The sequence below is a fragment of the Oncorhynchus tshawytscha genome, linkage group LG26, assembly GCF_018296145.1.
Source record: "Oncorhynchus tshawytscha isolate Ot180627B linkage group LG26, Otsh_v2.0, whole genome shotgun sequence".
NCBI lineage: Eukaryota > Metazoa > Chordata > Actinopteri > Salmoniformes > Salmonidae > Oncorhynchus > Oncorhynchus tshawytscha.
Genome location: NC_056454.1, coordinates 44,972,250 through 44,997,770, shown reverse-complemented (window position 1 = coordinate 44,997,770; position 25,521 = coordinate 44,972,250). Strand labels below are relative to the sequence as shown.

General features: G+C 45.1%; 1 protein-coding gene across 1 annotated transcript in view; it reads right to left on the bottom strand.

Moving 5' to 3' along the window:
* LOC112234365 (glypican-6) overlaps positions 1-25,521 on the bottom strand; it is a 166,356-nt gene that overhangs the window by 7,216 nt on the left and 133,619 nt on the right. Inside the window, exon 7 of the mRNA XM_042306732.1 lies at positions 4,883-5,022. Within this exon, the coding sequence (XP_042162666.1) occupies positions 4,883-5,022 (140 nt within the window). The remainder of the gene's footprint in view (positions 1-4,882; positions 5,023-25,521) is intronic.

The window sequence follows — 25,521 nt, the reverse complement described above, 5'->3', positions numbered from 1 at the left end:
GCAATTAATTCCAGCAACGAGGCATTATGCTGGTTATAAAAAGACATCAAAGCAAATTAAAACCAACATTAAAAATGGAATCAGCTACCCGTCGATGCCACTCTGTTTTTATTTTTTTATTTATTTTTTTATTTTTTAATTTTTTACTTTGAATGAAAATATGGGGGTTGAGCCCTGAGCCTCCTTGGGCTGGCCTTCTGGGCAAGGTGTGTCTTTGTTTGAGCCCTGAGCCTCCTTGGGCTGGCCTTCTGGGCAAGGTGTGTCTTTGGTTGAGCCCTGAGCCTCCTTGGGCAGGCCTTCCGGGCAAGGTGTGTCTTTGGTTGAGCCCTGAGCCTCCTTGGGCTGGCCTTCTGGGCAAGGTGTGTCTTTGGTTGAGCCCTGAGGCTTCTTGGGCTGGCCTTCTGGGCAAGGTGTGTCTTTGGTTGAGCCCTGAGCCTCCTTGGGCTGGCCTTCTGGGCAAGGTGTGTCTTTGGTTGAGCCCTGAGCCTCCTTGGGCTGGCCTTCTGGGCAAGGTGCGTCTTTGGTTGAGCCCTGAGCCGCCTTGGGCTGGCCTTCTGGGCAAGTTGTGTCTATGGTTGAGCCCTGAGCCACCTCAGTGTATTTGCGTTAAACCAAGCCTACTCAAACAACCCTGCTAGAGCATGGCTCCGGAGCTTGAGAGGAAGGGAAAGTCACTTGCAAGCTACAGCCGCCAGAAACAAACACCGAGCAGACAAAGCCAACAAGGTAGTTAACTTGTTTGCAGATGAACTGTCCTGGTAGAAGATACAATGTTTTCAGAAAAAGTTGACAGTAACAAGCATCAGTCTTCTCGGATCTTGGATCTGAATCAACAACCCCATAAGAGAAAAGGAAGAGAGACTGCTCAATCCAGAAACCAGATAATCATTGGAATTCATGTTGAAAGGTGGAGAGCATTGAAAGGTTAGAAGTGTGAATCTGAAACTGCCACCCTTCTTATGGACTGGCAGGTAAGTGTTGGATTGTTTTTAGTCTACTTGCTAAATTACCTGCTAACCTTAGTGTGTGTAAAGTTCAAGCTAGCTAACATGGCTACTTAGCTAGCTAGCTAAGGTCCTCTGTATTCTGACTGTTTTGTACTCAAACTAATCTAACGATAGCTGCATCATGTAGCTACACTGCATAAACTCCACAAGATGGCCAAATGCCTTTATTTCAACTAGCTAACACTAGCGATCTAGCTAAAGCTTGATATGCAGATTGTTGACATCACAACATTAGTGGGTTTGGTTTGTAGATTCTAATGCTAGCTAGCTGGGTGGTAAACTGCATTTCAGGCCAAGGACCACCCCAAAAAAGTGCATCAGCTATTAAATCCGGTATAGTAACATCACAGAAACATGCATTTCTCAGAGAGATACTGGTGAAGACAATCTGATTTAGAGGGAACCTGGGGCTGTACAAGTTGTGGTGCAAACCCTAACACTGAAAGAGAGGTAAGAAATTCTATATGCATTTTTTTTTATGCTTCTTGATTCAGTAATGATATGGTTGCTTAATCGACCAAAATAGTTAGCTATGTTTGCCTGTTCAGCACATTGCCTGCCTATATACAGCATTGATTCCTACATAGCAGTGTTGGGATTAGTTACTTGAAAAAGTTATATATTACTCGTTACATTTAACAAAAGTAACGAGTTACTTTATAATATCACTTTGTGTGGAAAATAACGCATTATATTACTTTGCATTACTTAAATGAAAAAAAAAACTAAATCTGCCGGAGGGAGCAATGCGAGCTGTGCACACTCTACCAAACATATGCTTCTTACTAACAGAGGTTTGATCACTAGTTTCTCCTTTCATTTGTGCCGCTGCTTTCCTGTACTAGTATGCAAGTGCTGCGCTATCATGTGGGCTCCTTAATTAGCCATATACAGTACCAGTCAAAAGTTTGGACACACTTACTCATTCAAGGGTTTTTCTTTATTTTTACTATTTTCTACATTGTAGAATAATAATGAAGACATCAAAACTATTAAATAACACCTATGGAATCATGCAGTAACCAAAAAAGTGTTAAACAATATTTTATATTTCAGATTCTTCAAAGTAGTCACCCTTTGCCACGATGAAAGCTTTACATACTCTTGGCATTGTCTCAACCTGCTTCACCTGGAATGCTTTTCCAAAAGTCTTGGAGTTCCCACATATGCTGACCACTTGTTGGCTGCTTTTCCTTCACTCTGCAGTCCAACTTATCCAAAACCATCTCAACTAGTGACCATATCCCCCGTGCATCCTGCAAATGCAGAGGTGTTGCTAACATTCACGATAGCAAAATTCAATTTACAAAATAATATTTAAAAAATGACTGCATTTTCGTCTTTTGAGCTTCTAGTCATGAAATCTATGCAGCCTACTCAATCACTTTTTATAGCTACTGTTTACAGGCCTCCTGGGCCATATACAGTGTTCCTCACAGAGTTCACTGAATTCCTATCAGACCTTGTAGTCATGGCAGATAATATTCACATTTTTGGTGACTTTAATATTCACATGGAAAAGTCCACAGACCCACTCCAAAAGGCTTTCGGAGCCATCATCGACTCAGTGGGTTTTGTTCAACATGTCTCTGGACCTACTCACTGCCATAGTCATACTCTGGACCTAGTTTTGTCCCATGAAATAAATGTTGTGGATCTTAATGTTTTTCCTCATAATCCTGGACTATCGGACCACCATTTTATTACGTTTGCAATCGCAACAAATAATCTGCTCAGACCCGAACCAAGGATCATCAAAAGCCGTGCTATACATTCTGGGACAACCCAAAGATTCCTAGATGCCCTTTCAGACTCCATCCACCTACCCAAGGACGTCAGAATACAAAAATCAGTTAACCACCAAGCTGATGAACTCAATTTAAACTTGCGTAATACCCTTGATACAGTCGCACCCCTAAAAAGTAAAAACATTTGTCATAAGAAACTAGCTCCCTGGTATACAGAAAATACCCGAGCTCTGAAGCAAGCTTCCAGAAAATTGGAATGGAAATGGCGCTACACCAAACTGTCTTCCAACTAGCTTGGAAAGACAGTACTGTGCAGTATCGAAGAGCCCTCACTGCTGCTCTATCATCCTATTTTTCCAACTAATTTGAGGAGAATAAGAACGATTGAAAATTTATTTTTGATACTCTCGCAAAGCTAACTAAAAGACAGAATTCCCCAAGAGAGGATGGCTTTCACTTGAGCAGTGATAAATTCATGAACTTCTTTGACGAAAAGATTATGATCTTTAGAAAGCAGATTACAGACTTCTCTTTAAATCTCCGTATTCCTACAAAGCTCAGTGTCCTGAGTCTGCACAACACTGCCAGGACTTGGGATCAAGGGAGACACTCAGGTTTTTTAATACTATATCTCTTGACATGTTGATGAAAATAATCATGGCCTCTAAACCTTCAAGCTGCATACTGAACCCTATTCCAACTAAACTACTGAAAGACCTGCTTCCTCTGCTTGGCACTCCTATGTTGAAAATAATAAACGGCTCTCTATCCATCGGATGTGTACCAAACTCACTAAAAGTGGCAGTAATAAAGCCTCTCCTGAAAAATCCAAACCTTAACCCAGACCTTTTAATGGCGTCAGACCGAGGCTCTGCATCTGTCCTCGTGCTCCTATTCCTTAGTGCTGCTTTTGATACCGTCGATCACCACATTCTTTTGGAGAGATTGGAAACCCAAATTGGTCTACACGGACAAGTTCTGGCCTGGTTTAGATCTTATCTGTCAGAAAGATATCAGTTTGTCTTTGTGGATTGTTTGTCCTCTGACAAATCAACTGTACATTTCGGTGTTCCTCAAGGCTACGTTTTAGGAACACTATTGTTTTCACTATATATTTGACCTCTTGGTGATGTTATTTGGAAACAAAATGTTAACTTTCAGTGCTATGCATACGACACACAGCTGTACATTTCGATCAAACATGGTGAAGCCCCAAAATCCCCACCACCTGGAAGCCTGTGTTTTGGACATAAGGAAGTGGATGGCGGCAAATGTTCTACTTTTAAACTCGGACAAAACAGAGATGCTAGTTCTAGGTCCCAAGAAACAAAGAGATCTTCTGTTGAATCTGACAATTAATCTTGATGGTTGTTCAGTTGTCTCAAATAAAACTGTGAAGGACCTCAGCGTTCCTCTGAACCCTGATATCTCTCTTGACAAACATATCAAGACTGTTCCAAGGACAGATCTTTTCCATTTATATAAAATTGCAAAAATCTGAAACTTTCTGTCCAAAAATGATGCAGAAAAATGTAACATCTTGTTTTATTTTGTTATGTAGAACAGGAGTACTTTGGCCATTTCTTATTCACTCTTCCAACTTTTAAAAAAGGATGCCCAATGTAATGTTTATCCGGACTCTGGATCAGTCAGGATTGGAGTAGCCTTTTACTATTTTTTTCCCTCTTTTGTGGTCGAGCTGATTCAGATCCAAGAACCGAGGATGATGCTTCTTTCTGCTCAGGGCTAGACCCCCATGTTTTCTTTCAAAGTGAAAAAACAACAGCAGAACTGGGGTTGCCCACAGTCTGCGAATTTCAGCTTTAAAGGGCGTCACCAGGGAAGGCATCTGTTAAGACTGTTTGGTCGGGTGCTTTTATGACTCCAAACTCCTTGGACTTACGAGTGCACAGCAGTGTTTCTACTTGTTTTGCAATGCCTCAGCCAGCAATGTCAAGGCTCTCCAATAGCAAACTGCCATATTTGGGCCAGCGCAAAATACATAATCAGAATGGTTCTTAATTCAGGGACCAGACATATTGTAATTTAGTGCTAGTTTATTTACCCAAGTGTTTGGGGTAAGCAGCCTGTGTTCAGGTGCGAACACTTATTGTAGTCAAGTCTTACCTGCCCTTGGTGTGCCCATTCCAACAGTGGTCATCATCGGTGGCATTCCCTGCTGTCACCCTGTGTGGCTTGCAGATGTCCTCAGGCAGGTTGGACCAGAACTTCTTGAACAGCTTCAGTTTCTCCTTGATGTCAATCAACTGAGCATGTGAAAGAAGGAGAAGTAGATTTAACATCACACTGACTTGAGGATGATGTTACGCAAACTCATCAGGGAGGGGTACATCATATTGGGACAAAGACTACAGTGTACACTTGCCACTTTATCATCCCATGGAACACATATATTGCAGCTAAAAGAATAGTACAATTGTCAGTGTACATTCTGAGAGGATACATGTTTAAAAATGCATTTCACCCAGAGCTCAAGGAGACAAATAACATGTGCCCTATAAAGAACTGATAAAGGCTAATGTTGAGATAAGCTTAGTCCAGACCATAGATACAGAATATTGTATCTCTCTCTATGGTCCAGCCCAGCACCCCAGAGTCATCCTCAGACACATGTATATAACAACCACAACATGCTTAGTGACTTGCACCATAAACTTTGAGGGTCCTTCTAAACCCCTCAAGGCAATAGAACGGCAGGACCTCAGCCATTTCACCAGCTGTCATCATTGGCAGCTCTATGGTGAGAAACATCTTGGTTCCAGGGCAAAAGCCCTGTGCTACCCTGGAGCATGAGTACAGGACATTACAAGGGTGCTTCCTACCGTTTTACGACTGCTGCCGGGGGCTGGCGCTGTCGCAGTCCATGTGGGGTCAAACGGCATTAGGAGGACTAGCTCAGAACTGCTGAGAATGTACTTTAAAGAATTGATTCTAGCTCTGAAAGATTCCAAAAAGCGGCCAATTATTTCAGGCCAGGTACCATCGCTGGGTCACGGCTGTGAAAGATTCAGCAGGCTACTGGCATTACACAGCTGGCTAAAAGGCTACTGGCATTACACAGCTGGCTAAAAGGCTACTGGCATTACACAGCTGGCTAAAAGGCTACTGGCATTACACAGCTGGCTAAAAGGCTACTGGCATTACAAAGCTGGCTAAAAGGCTACTGGCATTACACAGCTGGCTAAAAGGCTACTGGCATTACACAGCTGGCTAAAAGGCTACTGAAATTACACAGCTGGCTAAAAGGCTACTGACATTACACAGCTGGCTAAAAGGCTACTGACATTACACAGCTGGCTAAAAGGCCACTGGCATTACACAGATGGCTAAAAGGCTACTGTAGCTCTGTTGGTGTAGCTTTTATAGATAACGTTATCACCCTTTGGAAACAGAGTCCATCCAAATCATCTTGGCTCATGGATCCTGTCCGTACATTTCAAGGCTGCGTTGAGACAATGACTAATCTGTGACCCAAGCCCTGCTCAGATAATCCCTAACATTGTGCCGTTGATTAGTCGTAGCGCTGCTGCAAATGTACATTGTCCCAGGGGTGTTGTCAGTCATATTGTAAGTAACCTAATGTATGTCCCTCTAACTCCCCTGAATGCTTATGTCAATCCTACAGCTATTGTCAGCAGTAATCAATCACCTACGAACCTGAGATATACTGTTAGCACTGAGGTGGTTTGCCCTTGTAGGAAGTCCACTGTGTGCAGCTAACTCTGCACTATCAGCTCAAACATAAATATCACTGTCATGTCTACCTCTGATAAGCCTCCCAGTAAAGCAATAAAAACAATCAAGAATCGCAGAAAAGAGCTAAAAGTAGCGTATGTAGCCTTTAATTTACAATCTGCAGAAACTATGAGAATAGAAAGGTTCAGAACATTTGTAAACAGCCAGTTTAATTTACAAAATCTAAACTGCAGAAACTGGAGCTGAAGGAATAAAAACAACAAGAAAGTCAAATATACTTTGTCTTAAAATGTATAACATTTGTAAACAGCACAGTAAAGAATATATGGCAAATAGAAATCAAATCTGGATGGTCTTCAGAGATGGGATTAAAAACATGCAAACGATAACTATTGTGAAATGGGGGGGTAAAAATATATATATGGGGGTTGGAAATGATACAGACAATTACATTGATGAAAGCTAATCTATCCACAATATTAAAGCTGATCTACCCACTTAAAAAACACAGAAACATATGTAGCCTAAAAAACAAGGTCCATGAAATCGATAACTTGCTAATAACAGATAACATCATTCATCACAAAGCCCACTGATACTGCCAACTACTTGAATGATTTTTTTCCTTTGCAAGATTAGCAAATGTAGGCATGACAACAAATTCTGAACCTACACATCCATGCATAACTGACCAAATTATGAAAGACAAACATTGTCATTTTGAATTCCGTAAAGTGAGTGTGGAAGAGGTAAACAAATTGTTGTCTATCAACAATGACATGCCACCAGGGTCTGAATGATAGTGGATGATATTGCCACTCCCATTTGCCATCTCTTTAATCTTAGCCTAATGGACAGTGTGTGCACTCAGGCCTGGAGGGAAGCAAAAGTAATTCCGCTACCCAAGAATAGCAAAGCACCTTTTACTGCCTCAAACAGCTGACCAATTAGCCTGTTACCAACCCTTAGTAAACTTTTGTGTTTGACCAGATACAATGTTATTTCACAGTAAACCAATTAACAAAAGATTTTCAGCATGCTTATAGGGAAGGGCATTTAAGATGTAACCACTTACACAAATGGCTGATAATTGGCTGAGGTAAACTGATAATAAAAATATTGTTTTGTTAGAGTTCAGTGCAGCTTTTGACATTATTGATCATAATCTGCTGCTAGAAAAACATATGCGTTATGGCTTTACATCCCCTACTCTACTGTGGACCAAGAACACTAAGTGTGTTCTTTAATGGAAGCCTCTACAACATTGTCCAGGTAGGGTCAGGCATTCCCCAGGGCAGCGGTCTAGGCCCCTTACTTTTTTCAATCTCTTCTAATGACCTACCACTGTCTCGGAGTAAAGCCTGCGTGTCTATGTATGCTGATGACTCAACACTGTACACGTCAGCTACCACAGCAAGTGAAAGGGCTCCAGTCAGTTTCAGAATGGGTGGCAAGAAATAAGTTAGTCCTAAATATTTCTAAAACTTAAAGCATTGTATTTGGGACAAATCATTCACCTCACCCGAATTATGTGGAAATTGAACAAGTTGAGGAGACTAAACTGCTTGGTGTAACCCTGAATAGTAAACTGTCGTGGTCAAAACATACTGATGCAAAGGTAGCTAAGATGGGGAGAGGTCTGTCTGTGATAAAGCGCTGCTACAGCATGCCTTCTTGATATTGCTATCAAACAACAAGTCCTACAGGCCCTGGTTTTGTGGCACCTGGACTTACTGTCCTGTCCTATGGTCAGGTGTCACAAAGAGGGACATACGCAAATTACAATTGGCCAAGAACAGAGCAGCACGACTGGCCCTTAAATGTACACGGAGATCCAACATGAATAACATGCATGTCAATCTCCCCTGGCTCACTTTATCACATTATTCATTAAAAGGTATTGACGTCTTGAATGCACCGAGCTGTCTGTTTAGGCGACTAGCACACATGCTCAGACACCCATGCATACCCCCACAAAATATGCCGCCAAGGTCAATACACAGTACTACATAGAGCCATGACAACATGGAACATTATTCCACATCACGTAACTCAGGAAGGCAGTAAAGTCAGATATTTTTTAAAATAAAACTACACCTTGTGGAACAGCATGGACTGTGAAGAGACACACACAGGCACAGACCCACGCGCACACACATGCTAACACACGCACTCTCTACACATGCACATTTGGATTTTGTATTGTAAATATGTTGTAGTAATGTGTAGGGAAGTGTAATGTTTTAACTCCGATGTAAATTGCCTTAAAATGGCTGGACCCCAGGAAGAGTAGCTGCTGCCTTTGCACAAACCAATTGGGGATCCATAATAAATCCCAGGAAGAGTTGCTGCTGCCTTGGCAGGAACTAACAGGGATCTATAATAACTACAAATAGCTGGATGTTGTATTTAAATGTTTGGATTTACGTGTTTCACAAAAGCTGAAGGGAAACCTGATAACATCAGGGTGTTCCCATCATCTGTCTGCAGGTTAAATTGTAGTGAACCTGTAGTTGAACATGAAAGGTGCAGTACTTACAGTGGGGTCGCCGCCACTGCTTTTGAGGTGTTCATCCTGTCACACGGATGCCAAAGCACCGTAGCAGCTCTGATACTGCTGCCCAGAGGGGTCAGGACTCCACTCAGAGCACTAACATCACTGGCCATATTTAACTAAACCACACAACTGACTGCATCAGGATAGCACGCTTCTGGTTACGACATGATGCCATATGTGTTATTTCATAGTTTTGATGTCTTCACTATTATTCTACAATGTAGAAAATAGTTTAAAAAAAATAAAGATAAACCCTTGAATGAGTAGTTGATCTAAAATGTTTAGTGTTTATATATCTGCGTCATTGTATGAGTTACAAAGGAGAGGTAAACATCGATCTCATGTTGAAACAAAAAACAGAGATTACATTGACACACCACTGACACCTCCCCCATATTGAGTGGACCACGATTCCCTTGTGACAGATGATCTGAGGAACTGAACGGGGCTGTGTTGGTGAGGGCCTGTGTTGGTGAGGGCCTGTGTGGGTGAGGGCCTGTGTGGGTGAGGGGCTGTGTGGGTGAGGGGCTGTGTGGGTGAGGGCCTGTGTGGTGAGGGCCTGTGTTGAGGGCCTGTGTTGGTGAGGGCCTGTGTGGGTGAGGGCCTGTGTGGGTGAGGGCCTGTGTGGGTGAGGGCCTGTGTGGGTGAGGGCCTGTGTGGCGGGGCTGTGTTGGTGAGGGCCTGTGTGGCGAGGGGCTGTGTTGGTGAGGGCCTGTGTGGCGAGAGGCTGTGTTGGTGAGGGTCTGTGTTGGTGAGAGGCTGTGTGGCGAGGGTCTGTGTTGGTGAGGGGCTGTGTGGCGAGAGGCTGTGTTGGTGAGGGCCTGTGTGGCAAGGGGCTGTGTGTTGGTGAGGGGCTGTGTGGGTGTGTTGGTGGGGCTGTGTTGGTGAGGGGGCTGTGTTGGTGAGGGGGCTGTGTTGGTGAGGGCCTGTGTGGCGAGAGGCTGTGTTGGTGAGGGCCTGTGCGAGGGCTGTGTGGGTGAGGGCTGTGTGGTGAGGGCCTGTGTGGCGAGAGGCTGTGTTGGTGAGGGCCTGTGTGGCGAGGGGCTGTGTGGGTGAGGGCCTGTGTGGCGAGAGGCTGTGTTGGTGAGGGCCTGTGTGGCGAGAGGCTGTGTTGGTGAGGGGGCTGTGTGGCGAGGGGCTGTGTGGGTGAGGGGGCTGTGTGGGTGGCTGGATGGTGGAAAGAGGAGATAAGAGATTAATTTTGTCCAGTCTGTATTACAGAGCTTTGACAATAAATGAGGGCTTTAGCTTTATGTTCTGTAAAACAAAAGCAATCAATGTGTTTAATGGGAGTTTAATGGCATAGACATGAAAATATGACAAGGCTCCAGATTTAACTGGCTTTTAGAGTAGTTAGATATTCTCATTGATTTAGGGGGTGATATAGTCACAAAACTCAGTTTCATAACAAAATAATTGAATACATTAAGTATGTATTTATTTTATATAAATGTAAAGAGATTGCAATGTCGTATCTGTCCCATTATAGCGTCTGGGAGCATACAGGCAGTGACATTGAGGCCATCTCCATTTTGAAGTAGTCCATGTTCTTCTTCTATTACTACTTGGAGTTGGTAAACAAACTGTAAGGGTTTTGCAGTATACTGCCATCTAGAGAGTGTTGTTGGAACAGGTATAAAGCCATAGTTGGCTATTTACTACCACCTGCAGTTATGGAATGTTTGCTCACGAGTATAATTCATTGGCTGACCCTGCTGATAACCGGGATGGGATTATGTGATCCTTCCTTAAACCATAGGAAGTCCCACCGAGTTGACTACTTCAAAATGGTAAAACTGGCTTTTGGGCACTAGAGTACTCTATGCATCTCTATGATTTATTGATAGCCCTCATTCTATGAACATTTAAATATATAACTGATATTCCTACAGAGCGAACAAAGGCCATCTCCAGAGAGAGAACATTTCCTTTTATACCATCTAAATGGAATTTGACTTTTCTTTTCTACCTCACCTTCAAATATTTCAGCATACCCAAGGAGTGAGAATAAATAAAGAGGAGAAGAGAGTGTGCTTTTTCACAAGTAGACCAGATGCAATTTACTTCTATAAGCTGTTTTTGGCTATCTGAGTCAGTCTCCATCTTTATTCTGCATTCCCTATGAATAAATAAAATGGTATGAGGACTGCATCAATAAGCTGATACAGGCAGGCTGGCAATATGACCACTAGATGGCAGTCCATCTCTGAGAAATTGAAGGAGTGTGTGTGGCAGTGTTTCCCAAAACTCGGTCCTCGGGACCCCAAGGGGTGGACGTTTTGGTTTTTACAGTAACACTACACAGCTGATTGAAATAATGAACTAGTCATCAAGCTTAATGCAGACAGTATTAAGCAAAAAACAAAATGTGCACCCCTTGGGTCCCGAGGACCGAGTTTGGGAAATGCTGGTGTGTGTGAGTGTTAGAGAGTGAGACCATCTAAACCTAATATACTGTACCAGACATTATATATTAATGTATACACACGTGCACACACATAAACACAGGTACGCGCGCACACACACAAACAAACATAACATAAAATAATCAATTTTAAAAAGTATGGATTATGCAAATGGTATTCATAGTTAATACTCATGCAGAAAAAGAAACAAGGCCACACTTTAAAATGTTCTGCCTCTTGCCCTGTTAATATGCCATGGGAATTGGAGTATCTGGACCAGCAAGTGATAAAGCATATGTAACCAATTTGTATTATGGCAAAAATATCTTCATGCATTTAAGGTAAAATGCAGAGATACATAAAGATCCTCAGAATGTAAAGTAGAGCACATCATCTCAGCTCTCCATAGTGCCATAAACACTGGGGAGGAAGTTTGTATTCTCTAGTGTATGCATAGAAAGTGGAGGCTGAGAAGCACTGACTGACAGGTTCAGTATGTGCTGGTTGTCAATGAGTCAATGAGAATATTGAGAAGAGATAGAGAGAGAGAGACTGTGATCAAGAGAGAGAACGAGAGAGACTGTGATCGAGAGAGAGACAGAGAGACAGAAAGACAGAGAAAGACAGAGAAACTAAGATTATGTTCACAGTAGGAGATATTCCCATTCATATCAAAAACTTACAAACTAACATGGCAAACATCCTAGAAGCATCAGGTTGTTGAAATAGATGAAAATATCCCTTGAGAAATTAACACTTTCTGTCTTCTCTTAACATCCTCCACTGACAAATGTGTAGCCACAGGACATTTAAAGGCGTGATTATTAAAAATGGTCCTCTGATTAGGATTGAGAAGTGATCACAGTGAAGACAGACTTATGTTTATCTACTCATTTCCTTTTATTTGCCACTTATATGAGCACAATTACATGTTGCACTACAAAAAACGGAACATGTGCCATTATATATGAGCTGGGTGTTAAATGGATAGCTGGCAGCATTTCCTGTCTAGGAAATAAATACAGTGCAAATCGCAGGTTGACGTTTACTGTCATGAAACTTGCCCTGGAGGCAGAGCTGACTGATTTCCACTTGATGGGCCGGCTGCAAACTCAAAATTGGCTATACTGTAAAAATTCATGATATTTAAAAAAAGATATAAAAAAATAAATATTTTTCGTCTTAATTTAAGGTTAGGTTTAGGCATTAGGATTAGCAGTGTGGTTAAGGTTAGGGTTAAAATCAGATGTTATGGCTTTGTGGCTGTGCTAGCTAGAGACCACCCTGCAGAGCTGCATCCAGAACAACATTCATGATGAAAAACGCTAACCTGTGTACAAATCACTGTAGACTTAATTTGCCAACCTACAGTCTGACTTATGGTGGTAATAATGTCCAGGGTATTTAATCAAGAATATATCATAACAGTCATCAGGAGAGTATTGTTACTGTTCAGAATTTCTGTATTTTACTAGCTAATCTCACTGTGGGGTCTTTCCAGATAAAAAAACAAAACAGGACTACCCTATCAAAGAGCTTCTGAACTAATATGTACATTCTGTTTGATGCATCATGCCATCTATAATCCATCGCTCTTCAAAGCACAGAGCAGTCCTTTAAGCCAGTGACAGAATATTTAGAATACCTCCAGAGGACACACGCGTGCTGATTGCACCGACATGCAGGGATGGCCACAGAACCTGACAATCAGGGAACAACTTCATTGGGAAATGTGAAAGTGTTTCAGGATTGCTGGGTATCGAGGCTTTCTGAATTTCAAATGACATTTCAGGTATCACTTGTTTGTATTCATATAGTGAAATAGCATACCGTTGCCACCAAGCTTTTCACATAAAGGTCATGAAAAAAAGGAAAGTGTTATGGTTTGGACAGAATAATGTGCGAAAACATTGAAGATGAAACATGAAATTAAACAGAGAAGATCAAATGCTGCAGCAGAGTCCAGCCTTGTCTGCTGCCTACTCTCTCTCCCTGTCCTGAGTCATACATCTCTCTCTCTCTACATTTCTCTCTTCCACTCCCTCTCCCTGCAGCTGTCTGCAGGCAGATTACCAGTGGGAAACCAGCAGGTCTAACTAATGGATGTAAACAGCAGTACTGGGGATTAATCCAGCTGTAAACATGATTAAAAAGGAGGCTGTAATGTGCTAATGTTGGCTGTAAATAACATACACACTACCTGTCATCCAGGGACATGACTTTACTTTTAAACTCAACTAAAGTGCCTTCAAATTCAAAGCAGTGTGTTCCAAATCAAACATATCGTGCAGACTCTATTTTCTCATTTTGGGAAATAATTGGGCGGACAGAATACTTACAGATGATTATCACTACCTAGGCTACAACCGTAAAAAAATAAAAAATAAACTTAGAATATCTGTGTGTATTGATAAAATGACACCTGCCTTATCACTCGTCTGTCACCTCTGTTGGGGGTGTTCAGATGCCCCTTGCCTCCAGATGAAAATCTGACGTGTCACCGGCTCCGAAGCCAAAGTCCCCCCTTCTCCTCCCCTGGCTGCTGTACAATGCTGCCAGGCCTCATAACCAATCTCTAAACTGTCTACTGGATGAAGAAAGACCAAGGTGACTAAACTACATGACCAAATGTCAATGTCCACTGGCTGTCAGACTGCTGAGGTCAGATGTGTTAAAAGGGGTCATGCCCTCAATTGATTCAGCGCTGCGTTAATTAAAAATATTTTCGTTCCAATTTTCTCATCTCTAAACCCTTAGTGTCTTTAATGTCACTTACAAAGTCCACATTGATGATAAATCAGCTGTTAATTATGGGTTTTCTAAATGAATAACAAAGGATGTCATCAACTGCGTATAAAAGCTATCGTTCAGTCACAACACTGCTAGTAAATGAGTCTAATCATAGCCTGTACAGAAGGTCTGGCCGCAGAAACAACAAGGGGCAGAGAACTCCATGATCAAATTATTTTCCATGGCAACAGTCGCTACTGTCTGCATTTAAATAGGTTTTCATTTTAAATGCTGTATTCTAGCTGCATCTCAATTACAGTACAGAGATGACGGAGTCTGCTCTCTCTGCACCTGCTATACACATAGTGTCTGACTATGACCAACACTGAGATGGAATGGTTGCCCCCCCCTGACACACATATCTCTGTCCACAGCTAAATTAATATTTCAGCTTGCTCATCAGACCCTACGCTACTGCATTGGGCAACACTGCTGGTTCTATCTACCAGTAGAGACTGATTCAAGCCTGGGATAAGGGCTGAATTAGACAGCCCTGCCCTTTGACAAGGTTGGTAAAAATATATATTACAGTACCTGTTACAGTACCGTTTTCAACAAAAGTGAAATCTAAACAGTCTTAGAAAACCATACCTATGCTTTTGAAGACTGCAGATGTCCTTGTCCCCTGTTCCCTAGTCATTCTCCATTCTCCGGCTCCAGTGTTAGAGAATGGTGGCGGTGCTGTGAGGCCCTGTGGGTGTGTGTCCCTCGACACGGCTATTTAATCACTGGTGTCTATCACCTCATAAACCCTTCCTCCTGGGCCTGGGTATCCTCATAAACAGCACAGCTTCTCAACCACGACACACCATCTGTTCCCAAACCCACTCTGCATATTAAAAATCTAGAACAAAAATAATATTGGCGCCCCAAAAAATACACATACTGAGTAAATGACCTCTGTGATTGTGTTTTGAACAAGACTTTCCACAATAAGAGTGTGTGTGTGTGTGTGTGTGTGTGTGTCCTTGAAGGAGAACTCCTGTATCTGACAGGTGACAGGGTTCACTGCTTAGAACAGGCAGTGGATGTGTGGGCTCATTTCACCCCAATCAATAACAATCAACAGAGGGCAAATATAAACATGTTTCCTCTCTGTGACCCCTAAAATAGAACAAACAGCTGTTTATGCTTCCAGGTTATGCAGAGACAGGATGGATACACCTGAACAGTTCTTCAATCCTACTCGAGTCAGGAAATGACACAGTCACTCTTTACAGTAACTTCAAAGGGTCGTTTGTATCATAACACTATAGCCTACTGCAGTACACTCACTTGCAAGAAACAAAATTAAACTTCCAAAAAACCTGATGCCATTGGCAAACGGCCATCCATTATTGTAAAGAGAATATCTTGGTGAGTAATATGATAACTTGGGGTGGCAGGGTAGCCTAGTGGTTAGAGCGTTGAACTAGTAACCGGAAGGTTGCAATTTCAAACCCCCGAGCTGACAAGGTACAAATCTGTCATTCTGCCCCTGAACAGGCAGTTAACCCACTGTTCCTAGGCTGTCATTGAAAATAAGAATTGGTTCTTAACTGACTTGCCTGGTTAAATAAAGGTTAAAAAAAATTTTTTAAAAACTGTATTTCGGGAAACAATAGGGAGAAAGTTAGCTGTCATCCGCAGCATTCTGAACTTGTCGCATTGTATCAGCAGTACTCTGAAATGAATCAATCAATGCCAAACTGTGGCGGATTTGTGGTACTCTGGTATACTGTATTTCAATGGCTACAAGATAAAAGCATTTGGAAGCCATTGACTATTTATCCATGCTGCAACAGGTGGAGGCCTATCATCCTGTAGCCCTCTAGCTCCTGCCACACCCCCACAACAGGTGGAGGCCTATCATCCTGCAGCCCTCTAGCTCCTGCCACACCCCCACAACAGGTGGAGGCCTATCATCCTGCAGCCCTCTAGCTCCTGCCCCACCCCCACAACAGGTGGAGGCCTATCATCCTGCAGCCCTCTAGCTCTGCCACACCCCCACAACAGGTGGAGGCCTATCATCCTGCAGCCCTCTAGCTCCTGCCCCACCCCCACAACAGGTGGAGGCCTATCATCCTGCAGCCCTCTAGCTCTTGCCCCACCCCCACAACAGGTGGAGGCCTATCATCCTGCAGCCCCTAGCTCCTGCCCCACCCCACAACAGGTGGAGGCCTATCATCCCAGCCCTCTAGCTCCTGCCACACCCCCACAACAGGTGGAGGCCTATCATCCTGCAGCCCTCAGCTCCTGCCACACCTCCACAACAGGTGGAGGCCTATCATCCTGCAGCCCTCTAGCTCCTGCCACACCCCCACAACAGGTGGAGGCCTATCATCCTGCAGCCCTCTAGCTCCTGCCACACCCCACAACAGGTGGAGACCTATCATCCTGCAGCCCTCTAGCTCCTGCCACACCCCCACAACAGGTGGAGACCTATCATCCTGCAGCCCTCTAGCTCCTGCCACACCCCCACAACAGGTGAAGGCCTATCATCCTGCAGCCCTCTAGCTCCTGCCACACCCCCACAACAGGTGAAGGCCTATCATCCTGTAGCCCTCTAGCTCCTGCCACACCCCCACAACAGGTGGAGACCTATCATCCTTCAGCCCCAGCCCTATGCAGCCCCAGCCCTCTAGCTCCTGCCACACCCCCACAACAGGTGGAGGCCTATCATCCTGCAGCCCCAGCCCTCTAGCTCCTGCCACACCCCCACAACAGGTGGAGGCCTATCATCCTGCAGCCCTCTAGCTCCTGCCACACCCCACAACAGGTGGAGGCCTATCATCCTGCAGCCCCAGCCCTCTAGCTCCTGCCACACCCCACAACAGGTGAAGGCCTATCATCCTGCAGCTCCAGCCCTCTAGCTCCTGCCACACCCCCACAACAGGTGAAGGCCTATCATCCTGCAGCTCCAGCCCTCTAGCTCCTGCCACACCCCACAACAGGTGAAGGCCTATCATCCTGCAGCCCTCTAGCTCCTGCCACACCCCCACAACAGGTGGAGGCCTATCATCCTGCAGCCCCAGCCCTCTAGCTCCTGCCACACCCCCACAACAGGTGGAGGCCTATCATCATCTTCCGGCGCCGACAGAGATGGCCGCCTCGCTTCGCGTTCCTAGGAAACTATGCAGTTTTTTGTTTTTTTACGTGTTATTTCTTACACTAGTACCCCAGGTCATCTTAGGCTTCATTACATACAGCCGGGAAGAACTACTGAATATAAGATCAGCGTCAACTCACCATCAGTACGACCAAGAATATGTTTTTCGCGATGCGGATCCTGTGTTCTGCCTTACAACCAGTGCAACGGAGTGGAGTACATGCAGCGACCCAAAAAAACGACTCAGAAAAAGAGGGAAACGAAGCGGTCTTCTGGTCAGACTCCGGAGACGGGCACACCGTGCACCACTCCCTAGCATTCTTCTTGCCAATGTCCAGTCTCTTGACAACAAGGTTGATGAAATCCGAGCAAGGGTAGCATTCCAGAGGGACATCAGAGACTGTAACGTTCTCTGCTTCACGGAAACATGGCTAACTGGAGAGACGCTATCCGAAGCGGTGCAGCCAACGGGTTTCTCCACGCATCGCGCCGACAGAAACAAACATCTTTCTGGTAAGAAGAGGGGGGGGGGCGTATGCCTTATGACTAACGTGACATGGTGTGATGAAAGAAACATACAGGAACTCAAATCCTTCTGTTCACCTGATTTAGAATTCCTCACAATCAAATGTAGACCGCATTATCTACCAAGAGAATTCTCTTCGATTATAATCACAGCCGTATATATCCGCCCCCAAGCAGACACATCGATGGCTCTGAACAAACTTTATTTAACTCTCTGCAAACTGGAAACGATTTATCCGGAGGCTGCATTCATTGTAGCTGGGGATTTTAACAAGGCTAATCTGAAAACAAACTCCCTAAATTTTATCAGCATATCGATTGCGCAACCAGGGGTGGAAAGACCCTGGATCATTGTTACTCTAACTTCCGCGACGCATATAAGGCCCTGCCCCGCCCCCTTTCGGAAAAGCTGACCACGACTCCATTTTGTTGATCCCTGCCTACAGACAGAAACTAAAACAAGAAGCTCCCACGCTGAGGTCTGTCCAACGCTGGTCCGACCAAGCTGACTCCACACTCCAAGACTGCTTCCATCACGTGGACTGGGAGATGTTTATATTGCGTCAGACAACATTGACGAATACGCTGATTCGGTGTGCGAGTTCATTAGAATGTGCGTTGAAGATGTCGTTCCCATAGCAACGATTAAAACATTCCCTAACCAGAAACCGTGGATTGATGGCAGCATTCGTGTGAAACTGAAGGCGCGAACCACTGCTTTTAATCAGGGCAAGGTGTCTGGTAACATGACTGAATACAAACAGTGCAGCTATTCCCTCCGCAAGGCTATCAAACAAGCTAAGCTCCAGTACAGAGACAAAGTAGAATCTCAATTCAACGGCTCAGACACAAGAGGCATGTGGCAGGGTCTACAGTCAATCACGGACTACTGGAAGAAACCCAGCCCAGTCACGGACCAGGATGTCTTGCTCCCAGGCAGACTAAATAACTTTTTGCCCGCTTTGAGGACAATACAGTGCCACTGACACGGCCTGCAACGAAAACATGCGGTCTCTCCTTCACTGCAGCCGAAGTGAGTAAGACATTTAAACGTGTTAACCCTCGCAAGGCTGCAGGCCCAGACGGCATCCCCAGCCGCGCCCTCAGAGCATGCGCAGACCAGCTGGCCGGTGTGTTTACGGACATATTCAATCAATCCCTATACCAGTCTGCTGTTCCCACATGCTTGGACATTGTTATTCAATCAGGCTGAGCTAAAGACTACCGCCCCCGTAGCACTCACATCCGTCATCATGAAGTGCTTTGAGACTAGTCAAGGACCATATCACCTCCACCCTACCTGACACCCTAGACCCACTCCAATTTGCTTACCGCCCAAATAGGTCCACAGACGATGCAATCTCAACCACACTGCACACTGCCCTAACCCATCTGGACAAGAGGAATACCTATGTGAGAATGCTGTTCATCGACTACAGCTCGGCATTCAACACCATAGTAGGCTCGAGACCCTGGGTCTCGACCCCGCCCTGTGCAACTGGGTACTGGACTTCCACGGGCCGCCCCAGGTGGTGAGGGTAGGCAACAACATCTCCTCCCGCTGAGGGCTGGGGCCCACAAGGATCAAGCCCTCTCAAATCCCTGTTTTATTTGTCACACTCAATCATCAAGTTTGCGGACGACACAACAGTGGTAGGCACATGGTTAGCAGATGTTAATGCGAGTGTAGCGAAATGCTTGTGCTTCTAGTTCCGACAATGCAGTAATAACGAACAAGTAATCTAACTAACAATTCCAAAAACTACTGTCTTATACACAGTGTAAGGGGATAAAGAATATGTACATAAGGATTAATGAATGAGTGATGGTACAGAGCAGCATAGGCAAGATACAGTAGATGATATCAAGTACAGTATATACATATGAGATGAGTATGTAAACAAAGTGGCATAGTTAAAGTGGCTAGTGATACATGTATTACATAAGGATGCAGTCGATGATATAGAGTACAGTATATACATATGCATATGAGATGAATAATGTAGGGTAAGTAACATTATATAAGGTATCATTGTTTAAAGTGGCTAGTGATATATTTACATCATTTCCCATCAATTCCCATTATTAAAGTGGCTGGAGTAGAGTCAGTGTCATTGACAGTGTGTTGGCAGCAGCCACTCAATGTTAGTGGTGGCTGTTTAACAGTCTGATGGCCTTGAGATAGAAGCTGTTTTTCAGTCTCTCGGTCCCAGCTTTGATGCACCTGTACTGACCTCGCCTTCTGGATGATAGCGGGGTGAACAGACAGTGGCTCGGGTGGTTGATGTCCTTGATGATCTTTATGGCCTTCCTGTAACATCGGGTGGTGTAGGTGTCCTGGAGGGCAGGTAGTTTGCCCCCGGTGATGCGTTGTGCAGACCTCACTACCCTCTGGAGAGCCTTACAGTTGAGGGCGGAGCAGTTGCCGTACCAGGCGGTGATACAGCCCGCCAGGATGCTCTCGATTGTGCATCTGTAGAAGTTTGTGAGTGCTTTTGGTGACAAGCCGAATTTCTTCAGCCTCCTGAGGTTGAAGAGGCGCTGCTGCGCCTTCTTCACGATGCTGTCTGTGTGAGTGGACCAATTCAGTTTGTCTGTGATGTGTATGCCGTGGAACTTAAAACTTGTTTCCCTCTCCACTACTGTTCCATCGATGTGGATAGGGGGGTGTTCCCTCTGCTGTTTCCTGAAGTCCACAATCATCTCCTTAGTTTTGTTGACGTTGAGTGTGAGGTTATTTTCCTGACACCACACTCCGAGGGCCCTCACCTCCTCCCTGTAGGCCGTCTCGTCGTTGTTGGTAATCAAGCCTACCACTGTTGTGTTGTCCGCAAACTTGACACAACAGGTGAAGGCCTATCGTCCTGCAGCCCCAGCCCTCTAGCTCCTGCCACACCCCCACAATTCAGTCTCAGCAGCCCAAGTCCTACCCCCCAGGTCAAGCCATAAACCCAGCTGCCCTAAATCCGAGTACTCCCAGCCCTATGCAGCCTGCAGCCCTATGCAGCCTCAGCCCTATGCAGCCTCAGCCCTATGCAGCCTCAGCCCTATGCAGCCTCAGCCCTATGCAGCCTCAGCCCTATGCAGCCCTATGCAGCCTATGCAGCCCTATGCAGCCCTATGCAGCCTCAGCCCTATGCAGCCCTATGCAGCCTCCTATGCAGCCTCAGCCCTATGCAGCCTCAGCCCTATGCAGCCCTATGCAGCCTCAGCCCTATGCAGCCTCAGCCCTATGCAGCCCTATGCAACCCTTTGCAGCCTCAACCCTATGCAGCCTCAGCCCTATGCAGCCCTATGCAGCCTCAGCCCTATGTAGCCTCAGCCCTATTTAGCCTCAGCCCTATGCAGCCTCAGCCCTATGCAGCCCCAGCCCTATGCAGCCTCAGCCCTATGCAGCCCCAGCCCTATGCAGCCCCAGCCCTCTGCAGCCCCAGCCACCCTGCCTCGGTTCCCTAGAGTCCTGATTACGTCTCTGGATTAAATCTGCCACGAGCGGAAGGCTATGATTTAACACAGAGATCCCAGCATGGGGGTGGTGTGTCCCGCCTGTGTATCATTCCAATACCTAAGAGTGATGGCACCATGCGTCTGTGACAGCCCCGTCTTTGTGACTGTTATTACAATGCTTCCCGGCAGCAGCACATACTTGACGTGAGGGCGAGAGTCTTATTGTCATTCAAATGGACCTGTTATTTTCAGGTTGATTTGATTTAACTTTGGAACAGTGGGGGGAAAAAATGAAGCAGGATGTTTCTCAGTGTTACGGTTGAGAGGATAAAACAGAGACAAGCAAGGCTACAGAACAATGGAAATGAAAACTGTGTTACCACTCACAAGGTCTCCACATACTGTATATCAACTGTTGGGAATGTGCAATCCTCCAGTTTCGTCAAGGGGATAGCACCCCTAGAGCGACGGTGAAACAACTCATATCTACAGAATAACGGCGATCGACTTTGACCATGATCCAGTGCCTCTTCAATTACAGTAGAAGAAACAAACAGTACAGTTATGACTGGTGTCAGGTGTTATTCATGGTGACAATAAACTGCTGGTTTGATTACATTTTCAAATATACATTGAATTGTGGCGTTTATTTCTAAAATACCTTGAGGAGTTTTTACTCTCTATTCAACACGTCAGTATACTTGCATGAGATAAATCCTTTAAACATCATTTCATGTTGCTGTGTTTCCATCTTGTTACTTCTCTAGATCCTGAAATAGCTGTGATAGTGCCGTTTCAGGGGACGCATAATTACCTGTTAATGGCTTCTCTCTCAAAGGGATCATTTGCTCAAGTTCCATCAAAGACAAATCATGCTTCTCTCTCTGAGGGATAATTTGTTCAAGTGCCATCACAGACAAATCATGCTTCTCTCTCTGAGGGATAATTTGTTCAAGTGCCATCACAGACAAATCAGGACGCTTCTTTCTCATCTCTAAACCTTCACGGATAGATAACAACACTGAGAGGACAGGACAAGACCAAATGCATACTGCCTGAAGAAACCAATGCTTTACAAGGAAGAGTAAGTGTGTTATAGTGTACCATGTTCAACTAATGAAAGAAATACAGTATGTTTGTGCTCTGAAAATATAGCACCAAACCTACTGTATTAACATGTCTGTCACTGTGCAGTAAACGTTGCTCTGTCCACTCTGTGTAAAGTACTAACGTTGTTCATCCCTCTTGCTTGCAGGTTCCAGTGGGAGTGTATTAACAAAGGGGGTGAACAGGAACCAACAACCAAGTGACTTCTTTCAATTAGTTGCTGTTATCGCAGCTATTTTACCCACAGTCAAATTGACCCAGCATGCCGTATTTAGAGTAGCCCCATTTTACATATCCTGCCAAATACCCCGGGCTCAGTCCCTGAGCGACTAGGCAGTTAGGCAATACACTTTATCATGGTGCACTCCATTTATCAAACAGGGATCCCTTGGGGAGGTAAAATGACAGAATATTGATGAAATGGTTGTAAGTTTGTGGTAGAGATTTGCCCTAGGCTAGGACTGCAGAAGTAGTTAAGCGAGAGGAGATGATTAAAGGGAAACTCAGAGCAATCACGGGCCGTCCCTCCCCCGGCTGGGCCGTCCCTCCCCCGGCTGGGCCGTCCCTCCCCCGGCTGGGCCGTCCCTCCCCCGGCTGGGCCGTCACTCCCCCGGCTGGGCCGTCACTCCCCCGGCTGGGCCGTCACTCCCCCGGCTGGGCCGTCACTCCCCCGGCTGGGCCGTCACTCCCCCGGCTGGGCCGTACCTCCCCCGGCTGGGCCGTCCCTCCCCCGGCTGGGCCGTCCCTCCCCCGGATGGGCCGTCCCTCCCCCGGATGGGCCGTCCCTCCCCCGGATGGGCCGTCCCTCCCCCGGCTGGGCCGTCCCTCCCCTCGGCAACACCAATAGTTAAGATGAAGGAATGATCCACAGATGGAGATCCGGCTAACAGGAGACCAGGAGGAACTTGGTGTGAAGATGCACCAAAATGATTCATGCCAAATCCCTGGATGATTATAGCACTGTTCCGCCAAGTATGACATTAAATATCTGCATATTAATAGCCATATTTATTTTTCAAATTACATGCAGTTAGTTTCAAGCTATGTGCAGAGGTTATTGGTACTGTCCAATTCAGGGCCCCCTGAGTGGCACAGCGGTCTAAGGCTCTGCATCGCAGTGCTAGAGGCGTCACTACAGACGTTGGTTCGATTCCAGGCTGTATCACAACCGGCTGTGATTGGGAGGCCCATAGGGTGGCGCACAATTAACCCAGAGTTGTCCGGGCCGGGGTAGGCCAACTTGTGTTTGTGGTAGGTGGGTGGTAGTGTGTGTATGTTTGTCTGGAGATGGGAGGGAATGTGTTATTTGGTAACTCTCCTATGAGAACGTAACTGTTCATGTGGTGTGGCGCCATGGCTGTTCACGTCTCTGAGCAGAGTGGCATCCTGACATGGTTGTGGAGCCATGGCTGTTCAGCTGTTCACATCTCCAAGCAGAGTGGCATCCTGACATGGTTGTGGAGCCATGGCTGTTCAGCTGTTCACATCTCCAAGCAGAGTGGCATCCTGACATGTTTGGGAATAGAAATAGCTTTCTTCCCTCTGTCACTAGACACAGCTCTGAGAGTGCATGGTGCCGTGCTGTCTTTCTGCTGTTTGGCACACAGCTCATACCCTCCCCTCGTTTCACAATATCATCCATTAGTGGATAGCTAATTGCTAATTCAATAAATAAAATACAAGAAAACACCACAACTATGTTGTAGAGGAAATTATATTATAGACTATTATAGAGTGTTATAGAATGTGTATACATTTGACTATTTGAATTCTGAATTCTACAATGAGAGACAAAAGACTAGTATCCCCCATCTCCTCATCTCATCCTGTGATAGAAACATGGCGATAGTACCACACTGATAATACCACGCTGGTAGTACCACACTGATAGTACCACGGTGATAGTACCACGCTGGTAGAACCACGGCGATAGTACCACACTGGTAGAACCACGGCGATAGTACCACACTGGTAGAACCACGCCGATAGTACCACGGCGATAGAACCACACTGATAGAACCACAGCGATAGAACCACGGTGATAGTACCACGGCGATAGTACCACGGCGATAGTACCACGCTGATAGAACCACAGCGATAGAACCACGGCGATAGAACCACGGCGATAGAACCACGGTGATAGTACCACAGCGATAGTAGCACGGCGATAGTACCAAGCTGGTAGAACCACGGCGATAGTACCACAGCGATAGTAGCACGGCGATAGTACCAAGCTGGTAGAACCACGGCGATAGTACCACGCTGGTAGAACCATGCTGATTGAAACATTTGCTAACTAGTCACCTGTTTGTTCATCCTCATTCCCCTGGAAACGGCCTGGCAAATTATTTAGCATACAAGTGGCTCTAAAGGTCTTGAAGAAAACACTAAACCACTTGTGTCAAACCCATTGTGATTCGCAATATTTTGAATGCAGTGGTTATCCAAGATTGCTGGTATTTGTCAGGCTACCATTTTTCAACCATTACATTTGTATGCTTGAGTACCGCCCTCCATTCAGAGATTCCTAAATACACTGTCAAATAATAGGACTATCCATTTTTACACTGTTTATTTTCATGTGGTTTCGGTAAAAACTAACAATTATGTTAGAATCTGTGGAATCTACATAATAGCATGGCTTAGGCTAGAGTGGACAAATACAACCACTGGATATGTGGACTGGCCAACTTAGTTCCACTAAGCCGTATCCAAAACAAGAATGTTTCAGTGTCTAAGTGATTCTGGACTGCAGATGGTTTATGTATGGGTCAAGTCTTTGGAGAAGGAGAGGATGATGGCTTCCTGGCAGTGGTATAAACCAGGCCACCACACTGGCATTTCATGTTCCAATGCGTATTGGCTGCAAATAACACAGGATATGGATAGTTGTTTCAAATGAATGAGAGACTTAATTCTATGAGTTCCAATTCTACGAGAGACCTAAATCTACTATGCTTCAGAGAGAAATGGGTAAATACAAGTAATAAAATATTATCGGTATAACAGGTAGCATATAAAACACTAAGAAGAAGCAAAACTTCAGCTCAGAGGGCAGAATATAAGATTCAGCTGCATCAGACTGTTGTTGTGTTCCAAGATGATGCTCATCTAGCTAATGAAGATAGAC